Raw genomic sequence first — 12271 nt, forward strand, 5'->3', positions numbered from 1 at the left:
TTTTAGTAACACTGCATTCCCCATAAAAATTTAATATAATAGAATGTAAAAGTGTCAAAGTTTTTAACTTTTATCTTATAAAACTGGTGCATGTTGACTGAGTGAACAGGATACCCTGTTCTTGTTCCTAGTTTGCTTAAAATAAAACAGAACTAATGACTGAAAATGACTCTTGTCCATCTAGTTAGTAATTCAGAGTTTTCAGAGACTATCCATTTCATTTTAAGCCATGAACAGTTACAAAACTAAGTCTCATTAAAACATTTAAATTGCATGTAAGAAAGATAAGCACAAAAGGAATAAACAGCATGTCTGCTTACAGCTGATTTCAGTTACTTTACTAGTTTAAGAGGAACATTAACATTTACATGTGACGTTCCAACTAATCTTACACAAAGTGCCTGCATGTTATTCTGCTTAAGACATCGTTACCTTTCAACTTAGAATTTAAATGAAAAACATAAATCCAAAGGTGTATACTTGCCTGTGCAATCAACCAGTCTATGAGTTTGTTAGCCATGACCACAGATTTGTAGGTTCTCAAGTGATAATCCTTATCCCTGTTCAAAATGAAAAAGAAAAAGCAAACGAAAACTCAAAAGAGCCTAAAATACTTGCATTTTATAAACAATTTAGTGCAAGCATGAACTGAGAATTTTGTAATGGTTCAGAAGTTGCCTCTGGGGTAAAAGAGCAAGTCAAACCTTTTAGTATAGAAAGAAAGGAGGAGGCTTACTTATCTTGCTTGGGCAATAATGTCACTGGAGTATAAAGGCACATGGGACTCTCCAAAGGAGGTAACAGAGTGTTAGTAAATATGCAGTCAGTATATAAGCATATCCATCAGGACCTAGAAGGTTCTAAAACTCTAAAAAAAGGTCATACTGAACGGAGTCTGTAGTCATTTAATGATTCAGTTATGCTTTTTGTCTTTATAGCCCTTCAGTTTTGTTTGATTATTCCCAAGAGACCAGTCTTCAAAGGATGGGTTAGGTTCCTGCATTCACAGTATCTTCAGATTACATACTTCTTCCATTTGACTCTTTTAAGGATTTCCCAATTTGACTCACCTAATTACTGGGGTAAACAGACTGTGAAGGCGACAGTACAGTCGTACACCCTGTTAAAGAGAAAGATGAGGTTAGTTAGCCACACAACAGAGAACATAAAAGGAATGGATGCAGTAAGGAAGCCTATATTTATATAGTAAAAAGCTCTGTTCAAATCTCTATATATTTTCATGTGCCAACAAGTAGTATTTCCAGACAAAAATATTGACGAATAAATTATGAAAAAGAAAACATTTCTAACCTAATCTAAACTTTACTGAGACACATGCAAAAAGGCTTAGCTTTAAGGTAGCATTAAAAAATTCTGAAGGTATAGTACGTTGAAAGAAACACAGACAAAACCTGAAAGACACAGCAATGTTGCCATGCATTAACATTTTTGCAATCACTGGTTGCTATTCTACACACAAAGTAACAAATTAAGATAAAACCCTTGCACTCGATTATATGCATCAATTTATTTACAAATTTAAATTATAAATAACCAATAAACTTAAAAAGTGCAAAAAGGTTCCAAGATTTGAATTTTTTTCAATTAAAAACATAGGACATTTGTAGGAGTTAAGAAACTACTATCGGAAAACTTTTTTAAAGAAGAAATTGACTTAGTATTACTTAGAAGACTACCAAAAAACAATTTATAACCTGCAAGAACAACCATGCATAACAATTAAAAGTTACGTCAAAATAGATTCCATCCTATGTTCCTATGCCTTGTAGCTCAGTATTGAGAAGATTCTTTTAGATATACCTTGCATTAAGAAATACTAGCAGAAAAGCAAATAACACTATAATGTAATACCCAAAAGCTGACATTTTCTACCACCTCAAATTCATGAAAGTTTGAATATTAATGAGTTTAAAGGCAACCTTCTTCAATCATTTTAGGATTCTATGCTTATGCTCAGTAGTGCGGACAGCACTACCTATCTGTGTTTAAACATCTATATGACTACAGATCTACCACCTCGTTAAGGCACTAACAAATGACACTCAGATTTAAGAAAAATCAAAACCAATTTTCCACATGTAGCTTCATATCTATTAAAATGGACTGAAAAATACAATAGCCTGAAACGCCAGCTCCACCCATAAACATGGCATATGAAAACATTAAATAATAAAACCAACAAACCCAACAAACTTTAATTTTGCTTTTAAAATGCATAATAGCAAGCCAAAATCTTACCTTACAAACAGTAAACTGAATTGGATTCACATAAAAATAGAGACAGGCAAGCATGAAGGGATGTTTTTTATGCTAGCATAACATTTTACATTATGTTTCAAGCAGAACCTCCATTTCTGATGTGTTCTTCCTAATAACAGCAAGTATTCTAACCTGTACCTTAGAAATCACATCCTGCATCTCATTTCTGGGGTAGTATGTTCCATCATCATATCGGAATCTGTACAGCATGTGTTCAGGTTTGAACTGGTGCTTATCTGTAACTGAATTTAAAAAAAAAAAGTTAAAATAATTATTTATAGTTAGATGATTTTCTGGAGAAATAAAGAAGAAAGAAGTGGGCCAACATCATTTCATCTAATAACAGCCAATTACACAGCAACCGGTTGACTTCAGACGGGGAGGTCAGGAAGCCCAATTAGATCATTTTCCTTAAGTTCCTTTATGTCACTGGTGATGATATTTCTCACAATGTTAAAGTAGTTTAGAACAAACCAATTTCAACTTACAGGGCAAAGAATTCAGAAAGACAAAGAGATAGGGAACAACCTGAAAAACTAGGTACTCAAATCTTTCTAGCTTTCATTACTTTTGCAAAGCTTTATCAATGAAATAACCAAATAAAGCTTCTTTTGCAACTGTTTGTATTATTTTTCCATGATTCTCTGTTTTAATTCTGTGGAGGCCAATCTCAGAAGAGTAAAGACACACATCTGACCAGTCCTGCACTGGAGAGAAAAGGGAGAGTGAACATCTTTGTCTATATAGAGCCAGCTGAAGGCCTTAAGCACAAGAGACCAGCAATCATTTTGAAGGTGTTGATAATCCATTTCCCCAAAGACTTCTGAAAAAGGATCTTAACAGATGAATTTCCAGAAATTTACAACATTCCAGCAACAACCCCACAACTTCAAGTGTTTTGTCAAAACAGTCATACCACATGATACAAAACACCTGGAAACAGGTGTTTTCCTTCTGAAAAACAGCTGATTTATTTGATGGCTGAGGACAGCACTAGGACTAGGACTATCCTAGCATAATTATCTTGTATTGCTGTTTTGCTTGCAGAAATAAGTTTTAATTTTGAAACTAAAGGAGGGTACTGTAATGTCTCCATTAATCAGAGTAACGGGCCTGAGAGTGTTAGGCAATTCTTTTGTGCATGCCTTCCTACACCAACTGATTAAACCATCATACATTATTTTCTTCAGAAAACGTAGTTAGGCATCATAAACTCTGTATAGTAAGGTGCCTTCTGTCTGACTGTTTTTCATGCCCCTTCAACCTCTTCAGTATCTCCCCACATCATCTGATGCACAGACATAAAAACTGGACTTCAGTGGTTTCACCAGTGTCATGTGCCAGAGCAAAGTAACTTCTCTACCTGTATTTGATGTATCTACTAATAGTAAAGCCCATGACACTATTCCAATTGCCTTGAACTGATGGTTCACACTAATGTGGTTATTCAAAATAACCCCTAAGATCTTTTACATGTCATTGATTCTCGGTAAATCAGATACGGACTACAGAATTTTTACATGTAATGCCTACTATGAGTATCTAACTGAATTTTAATGGATTTCAACCATTTTGACGGGGGGGGGGGGGGGGGGGGGGGGGGGGGGAGAGAAGGCATCTTCTAGTCCCGTAATTAAAAAAAAAAATTAAAAAAATCATACTCTTGAAAACCATATTCTACTATACCAACACACAGTACGAGTGTTTTAAACCAGCAACTACATAAAATAGGAAAAACACCACCAGGACGGTATTGCATAAGGCCAAATTGCTCATCACCATTACAGAGATGTGCTGAGAGGGTACCAGGACTACAAAGCAGCCTTCCTTTCTTGCATGCCAGTGACAAACAGAGCAGGCCATGTCCTCTGAGGAACACAAGCATCACTGTCTTTGCAGCGCCTACTTACATAGAGTGCACCAGAAACTAAGGGAACAGGTCCACAGAGCTGACACATCCTGAGTTTCAAACACTTAAAGCTGATAAAAGGCTGCATTACCATTAAAATAAGGAACCCCAGGTTGTTCTGCGTGTCATTCCCAACAATGTACCTATATTTTGTGTTGGGATAGATATTTATATGTCACAGACTAAGAAAAGGGAACTAATCCAGGTGTAAATTTTTTTTTTTTCCTAACTTTTTTGGGCCAAGGTAGTTTTGACTCAGATCAGTACACCAGCCCAAGAACCTGCATAACTACATAAATACTTATTCATTTTAAAACTATCTGATACTCAGATTATCTTTGTAACTACTAAGCTCCTTACTGCCTTGAGAGGAAGCTTCTATCTAATAATCAGTGGCAAGTGACTGGACAAAATATCTCAGCCTGCTGGCTGATAGAAGTCATTTCAGATATTAGAGAATACCACCACATGGATTTAAAATAGCAACAGATAAAAGGATTTTTCCCATTCGCAAAACTGGTGAAGAGAAATACAAAACAAAAATGAAAATAAAAAAACGAATTTTGTACTTGCAAGAGTTCGCACACCAGGAACTAAAACAATGCCCGTACCACATGGTTCTGTCCTTACTAAAATGAAGCCGCACAGTGAAAATAATGACCAGCAGAGTGAATATGTGAAGTTTAACAAAGCCCTCTGTAACATTTGTAATGTAAATAACAGCCAAACTTTCTTTCTTCCTTGCTCCCTCTGTGAAAACAGATGGTTCATTCAACTTTATTTTAGGAATTCTGTTTTCACTGAACCACAGCTGGATCCACTATTCAGAGTGGCATGTCTGGCTCACATTTCTATGCTCTAATATAATTACCCTTTTATCTCATGAAATTACACAATATTCATTTAACTCTCTATTGTGAAAGTCTATGGGTGTATTTGGGATATAAATTATAAGATCATGAGAAGAATCTCTGGCAACAGAATCATTCAATTGAAAACTATTCTCTGTGTACAGTAAACATAATAGCATCTGACATTTGAATGATGGTGGAGGAAAATCATGTAGACTGACATTAAAGAATGAAAGACTACATGACTACTGATGTATAACCTTAATGTTTTTCCTCCTACTCTGTGAATGTTTAAAATGCATACAGCTAAGTGGCACTCTGTTACTCCTGCTTTCTTTTCAGTCAAGGTCACTGAAAATATCATGGCAAAGAACTTAAAAATTAATTGCTGGCTGAAGTATAGAAGACTTAAAATGCAATTCAGCATAAAAATATCAATTCTAGTAACTGCACAATGTAGTGAAAATAAGGAAGGCCTTAACACTCAAAAGACTAAACTGCTGGGTCCAGGTTGGATTCCACCAGCTCCTCTTGTAATACCTAACACATAAGCAGGCATATTTATCAATAGCCAACTGTGACTCACTCTCTTCTCTAATTCTTAGTTCAACATGCATCCCCAGAAAGCCTGGCCTTAATAAAAGGTTTAAATCCTTACAAGCAGTTCTCTGTTCCCCAGAATTTATTTCTGCTTACAAGAGAAGAGCAACATTTCTTTGTGATGTTGTGCTCCCAAAACCATAAATGTAATCTGATTAAATTAATGGAGCCTCTCACAGTAAATCTGCTAGGCATGGACAATGCTTCCATGAGGTCCCTGCAAGGATATAATGCAGATTCAACAACCTGTCTTGCCTTAACAAGACCATCTTTTTTTCAAACAAAATTAAGTCCACTCTAATTACAACAATTACACTGAAAGCAAGTAAGTTAAAACCAGTTATATTTACCATGATGGATAATGCCATTCTCTAACAAAGCTTGTCCAAGATGAACACCTTCTTCAGATTTGTGTATCTCTCCGATTTCCAACAACCAGGACACAAATTCACTGAAATGAAAACAGATAGAAAAAAAAAACCCGAACTTTAAAAGTCATACTACCAGATCTACTACATTTCCCACTCAATTACTAGTGTTTCTTACTATATTAGGAAGTGACGCTTAAGCCTAAAAATCTTCAGAATGTCATACCACCTTTACAAACCCTCTTATTTCAACTTTTTATTATTATTTTGACATAAATACATATGGTTTCCCTTGAGATGTCTTTTTTATTCAGAAGTTTTACCTGCATGGTTTACCCTGAATATGGTAAAGACTTTCATGTTTTCTGGGATTTCCTAAACTATCATAGCCACATTTGACCAGATGGTTAAATATAAGCCAGTCCCAGGCATAGCTACTGCTCTTGCCCAGGATGGATATGTCATGAAGTCAGAACATTATCACAGTACAACAGAATTATTATTTCCAAGGTGAGTAAAAAACATCCTGAGCACACATACGAAATATATGCTGCACTGCAGGAAATGTCTGGCTTGTACTGAATTTATAGCACATAAGTTATTTACATGTGTGTTCCAAATCTAAAGAGCAGCGTAGTGAGGTAGTGCAACATGCACAGTCATGGGTTTTAACTGGTGACCCAAGGACCAGCACAAGCATACTTCCAAAGGGTCTACTTCAAATACAGCACAGAAAAGAAGCTATTTGATGGTAGGTTTAAATGTTTCATACATGACTTCTCTTTACCTGCTTCCAACAACTTGAGCGAGGGAACATGATTCAACCCTAACTCAATCATTAATCTTAATCCTGGTTTCAATTCTCATCAGCTATGTGACTTCTGATGGCACATGAAAATTGCCCAAGTTTCATTTCCACTTTTGAAGCCAGTGATGAGTTTCTTCACTAGAATGTGTTTGTGTAAATCAGTCATTGTACTTTATAGAAATACTTTCCAGGCTTAACTATCTCACAGTCAGATACAACAACTGATAACCCCTTCACCTACCCAACTAATTTTGTTGTCACACACATATTTTTAGGGTACCTATTGCTTTCTCTTTCTCTTGCATTTAGTCTTCTTAAGCCACAGGTATATCTCATTAGAAAGATCACCCTGATAATAGGGGTACATTTTTAAACATGTAAATTTTATTTAGGCAGGAGAAGGACAGAAACAGTTTTGAGAGCAAGATTTTTTTTTTTTAAGTGGAATAATCTAAGTATTTTAGACAAAAAATTCATTAAAACAGGTTGGGAAATATTTCTTTAAATAATCTATTTGATGCATTCTCATATTTTCAACAAGCCTTTACAGCCTTGTCCCTTTAATAAAGCTATTTTGGAACATGAGTGCACATCCATAAATTTCAGATCAATTTACATTTTGGCTAAATTCTGGGAGGCAAATAGGCCTAACAGACACTACAAATAAACTGTGGTTTCCACAGAATCCCAAAGAAGATGTAAAATGTGAGCTTAGCTGGTAAAAAACCATGCTATAAAATGCATATAATACCTTCCAAGAAAGCATTTGGGAAAAGTGGTCAATTTCCTCTTCCTGTCTTTGATGAGATTCCCTTGTTTACACATCATTTTGTACAGTCGTTCTCCTTGCTCAGAGATCATCACCCAAGTGTCCTGCTCCATACCCAATTTTAAACCTGCCAAAAATGCATTAAAGTTTTATGAAGTGATATTGCCATTATATTACAGTACTTTTCCTAAAATGGAGAAGCAATACCAATATTTTACATACAAAAAAAGGTAAAGGAACTGCTTTCTATTATTTTTGTCACAATCAAGTTTAACCATGAACATCTGATCTTCATAAAGCAAAATCATATCTTTTAGCTTCTTATAGCAAAGTTAAAATGTTATTATATTGACATAACCATTGATATTGTAGTAATAAATACTAATGCTGTGATTTTTCAGACTTCAGTATATGAATATTTGCAATGGAATAGTCATGTCTTCACAAATTCTAAAAAAAAGGGCCATACCATATGATAATAAACACCACACAATAATAAAAATGTTTTCACTTACACAAGACTTTTTCAAATTTCCAGTTAATAGTAGATAATTATAAATTTATTACTTTCATATAAGATTAATTCACCCCTTTTCCACAAAAGCATTTATACAACTTCATTTCTATTTCCTTCAGATTTTTTTTCAACAACATGAAGACTACTAAGGGTTTTATTTCAGTATTTCTTATTGGGTTGGTTTTTCACCCCTGCTTCTAGAGGAAATCATTACGTTTTCTGAGTAAGAGATGATCAAAACCAGGTTTTGTTGAATTGTGCATTCCACCAGCCATTCACAGAAGTTTGTGCTTCCAAGAAGCACCACAGACCTTCATATCCCATGTGCTTTCTCAATCAACAATTTTAGTTCTGGACAAAACTATACATTTCTAGAACAACTATGTACATGTTCTCAGTTTCTGTTCAGATTTTCGCATCTTTAAAACTGCAACTGTAGGTATTTAATCTGAGAAATAGTCTGCCACTTGTTTAATTCTGAAAATATAGATTCGATTTAGTTTGTAACAGTCTTGCAAAGGAGATGAAACACTGTTTTCACATGTGCGGTCACTTGGGCTTCACTGTAATTGCCTATATACACACACACATGAACAGGCTCCATGTCTTACTAAGTAAACATACAATTAAAGCATCTTTATGTTCACAGTGAATGAGAAAGTGTTAGAGCTGCATTTAGATACGCATTTGAATTCTAAAAAGACAGCTGTTTGGTTCCCAAGTCATTTGGCAACTTGACTGCAATTAAGTTGATACATCCTGCTTTGCAAGAGGTGTTTTTTCTGATATTTTGAAAAAGAACAAATCACTGTGTTGGAGGAAGTGGATAAATTTCTAAGCCGATAGAGTAACAGAGACACTCAAGAAATATTTTTTAAGATTCTGTGTTGCAAGCTAAGTCTAAGTGTGGACCAAATCCTCTCTTCTTTCTTTCATGGTTGTCTCCTTGGTGGCAAACCCACTGAGAACACCAGGAGCTGAAAATTTCCCCAAATCATCAAATGTTAAAATCCTAAGACATGGCTTGACTTTGGGATGGCTACCTCGCACTTGGCAAGGTTTACCTCAAACCTACTTCTATTACCAGCTGCTTGATAGTATAGCGTGAAATAGAATGAATACGTCAACATAAAATAATCCTACTCACTCTTTCAATTTCTTACATAAAGGTATCAAGAGTGTAAGGGAGCCAAGAAACTGAGCAGGGAAGTGGGATTGGTTAAAAGCCTTTCTGTCAGTAAGACAAGGGCCTATACAGAAGCAAACAACCTCTTCTTGTTGTATTTGACACTATCTCTACCACACTGCTTTTTCATTTTAAAAATTATGGGGTTTTTTTGACATCTGAGGCACATTTTTAGCTTTTCTATGAATTCCTGGTGGCATTATTAACCAGCCAGTGCTCAGACACCCTAGTTGAAACTCTGGTCCTATGACAAATGTTCTACAAACATTCAGTATTCAAATTTAAAACACCAAAGAAAGCATTGTTACTCTCCATTTAGAACAGAGGCACAAAGCAACGGCTACCACAACAGGCTACAAAAAAATCTATGCAGACCAGGAAAAGAAACCCAGATCTAACTACAAGGTCATATTTTCCTTCAATACCAAGGCTACAAACGTTGTTACTGATTAGGATATTTAAGCTTGCAAATGAAATTAGCTCCATAAGATGATGATGCATCATCTTTCCCTGGTTCTACTTTGTGCTGGGTTCACCTTGAATACATGTTATTCATGGTCATGTTTGAGATCAGGATTGTATTTTATCCATGTATTCTTCCACCTTAATCCAGTTATTCAAAATTATAGTGGTTTTCCAATTGTAGTTTCTTGCTTTCTTCTGCGAGGGAGAATACCTCACAGATGGGATTGTGAGTGTATTTTGTACCACTTCATGCTGGATCATCTGCATGGAGATCCAACACAGAAAACCTTCTCATTTCAGTGATTCAAATGACCAGGCACAAAAGGCAATCAATGCATACAAATCCCATAAGATATTTAGGATAGACAGTCACATACCACAAACCACACCAGTACACAGGCCTCAATGAAATTATGATTATTTATACTGCTTCAGGATAAACTATAAAATCATAGCTTAAATCATCTCCCAGTTTATGAAACAATGTTCACTACCAGCATACATGATTAAAGACATTATCCCCTTCCCAGTTCAAAGTTTGATTTATTTTTTCCAAGCTGGTATCCATAAACCTTCAGCTGAACTTGACACCACAAGTTTGTGTAGCAGCTGGTTTTGCTTTATATCTCAACATAAAAATACAGCATGGCTTTCTGGCGAAGCAACACAAGGAAATTTATTAACATACCTTTTCTTCTCTCTCGCTCTTTCAAAATAGCTTCCAGCCATTCTTGCTTCTCTTCAGGGGTTTTTGCCATGCATACAAACCATTTGTTCTTTGCTGTGTTGTGGATCTTCCAGCCATTTATAACAGTGTGGCCACTGCTGTGATAGTCGGCTGGGAATAGATACAATGGCTTAAAGAGCACCGATTATTTAAAAAGCAATAGTTGTTGCAATTACTAAGAACTTCTGTCATTACACATAAAACTCAGGAAATATAAAAAAATAAAAATTACTTTAAAGTTATCTGCTGCTTGTGAACTACATTATATCTTAAGTTGTACTTTTAACTTCTAGTAAATAATGACCTCCTTAAAATGTGACAGAATTGCCTATGGAAGAAGGTATAAACCTGACACTAAAACAGGCAGAGTCTATTAAAAGACCAGATCACAGTACTTGGAATACTTTTGTTCATGTTAAACTGTAATAAATAATTCCTTTAAAAAGCAGCATTGTGGTTTTGCCCCTTAAATCACTCAGAGCTGCCATGCTGATTGAATGATTTAGTACTAATTTTTTTAAAAAACATTAAACGTGCAGGGGAAAAATACAATTTCCTTTTGACAAGCAAGCAGATATTCTTCCTTTACTTCTATAATATTTGAGTTTAAAATGCTATTCCATAAGTCTTGCTCAGAAATTAGCTACAGATACTTCCTTTCCAAAACTAACACCCTTGAATATCCTTCACTAGGATTACATGCATTTTCTGGAAGAAAATTTCTGTGCATAAATGCCTCATGATAACTAATATATTTGCATAAAGTACAGATTAAAACTAGAAGTAGCAACTTCCATACCAAATATTAGGAAATCAAAGGTCAACATTTTCTCACCAAAAACTCATTAAGAAGCAACTCCTAGGGCCAGCCCTGAACAACTGTAATAATAACAGAGCTTTCTACCTTATAAATACTTTTTCATAATTCAGCCCTATTTTGTACAATGAGATGGGATTTTTCAAAAATGAAGCCCTTGCTGAAACGCTCGCTAAGATTTATCATAAATCTCAGCAGACATGCTAGTATCCTTTCAATAACTCTGCATTTTAATTAGATGGAAAGCAGCCAAGCTTTGTATACTGGGCTGGGAAACGTCAGCAACTACTAAAAATCATGAGACTGATGGCCGATTTCTAAACCAACAAAACTTTCTAGTACTCAAAGTGTGTAAGAAAGTGCAAGTAAGTCTATGATGGGAAAAAGTAAGTTACTTTTTCAGCATCATGTTTATACCACTTACCTATTTATTGTATTTCAATTCACGTAACCTATTTATAATATACTTTGCCTCTTTAAAAACACTATTTCTTGAAGACTAGCCATCATTCATGCACTGTCAAAAAATCAGAGTCAAAAGTCAGGGAAAAGAAAGAAGCCTCAGACAGAAGCTCTCAGCTGACAGACTGCAGACCTTTGGAGATCAGAGGCAAGAGCACTGGAGGAAGGAAGGTTAATGTCTCTTTGTATTATTTAAGCATATACTTATAAACCTTGCATTATGGCATTAGCTGCACCTTTGTGTTTTTTTTTTTCATTAAGGTAGAGGTTAATACAGATAAAACTACGGGGTGATATTTTTCTTGTGGTGTTTGTTACCACACACCTGTCATTGCAACACCCATGTAAGGAAATATTATGATCTGTAATGCAGTGAACTGAACAGAATTATGGCCAAAAGAATAAAAAATAAAAAATGATGGCTCAGGCTCACATTTGGACTTAGACTCGCACAATTTACTCTGGACAGAAATTTGGTGTCAGCTTAGTAGTTTAATTCATAAAGAAATGGC

The 12271-nt window shown here is 35.3% G+C and overlaps 1 protein-coding gene across 3 annotated transcripts in view; it reads right to left on the minus strand.

Moving 5' to 3' along the window:
• PREX2 (phosphatidylinositol-3,4,5-trisphosphate dependent Rac exchange factor 2) overlaps positions 1-12271 on the minus strand; it is a 171777-nt gene that overhangs the window by 90930 nt on the left and 68576 nt on the right. For all 3 annotated transcript variants that reach the window (XM_062633230.1, XM_062633229.1, XM_062633231.1), the window contains 6 exons: positions 10442-10591; positions 7568-7712; positions 5991-6091; positions 2419-2522; positions 1071-1120; positions 485-560 (listed from right to left, as the gene is read on the minus strand). In XM_062633230.1, coding sequence (XP_062489214.1) covers positions 485-560; positions 1071-1120; positions 2419-2522; positions 5991-6091; positions 7568-7712; positions 10442-10591 — 626 coding nt within the window. The remainder of the gene's footprint in view (positions 1-484; positions 561-1070; positions 1121-2418; positions 2523-5990; positions 6092-7567; positions 7713-10441; positions 10592-12271) is intronic.

This window comes from Pezoporus occidentalis, unplaced genomic scaffold, assembly GCF_034315485.1.
Source record: "Pezoporus occidentalis ecotype Australia unplaced genomic scaffold, CSIRO_AGI_Poc_V1 ctg4, whole genome shotgun sequence".
Lineage (NCBI taxonomy): Eukaryota > Metazoa > Chordata > Aves > Psittaciformes > Psittacidae > Pezoporus > Pezoporus occidentalis.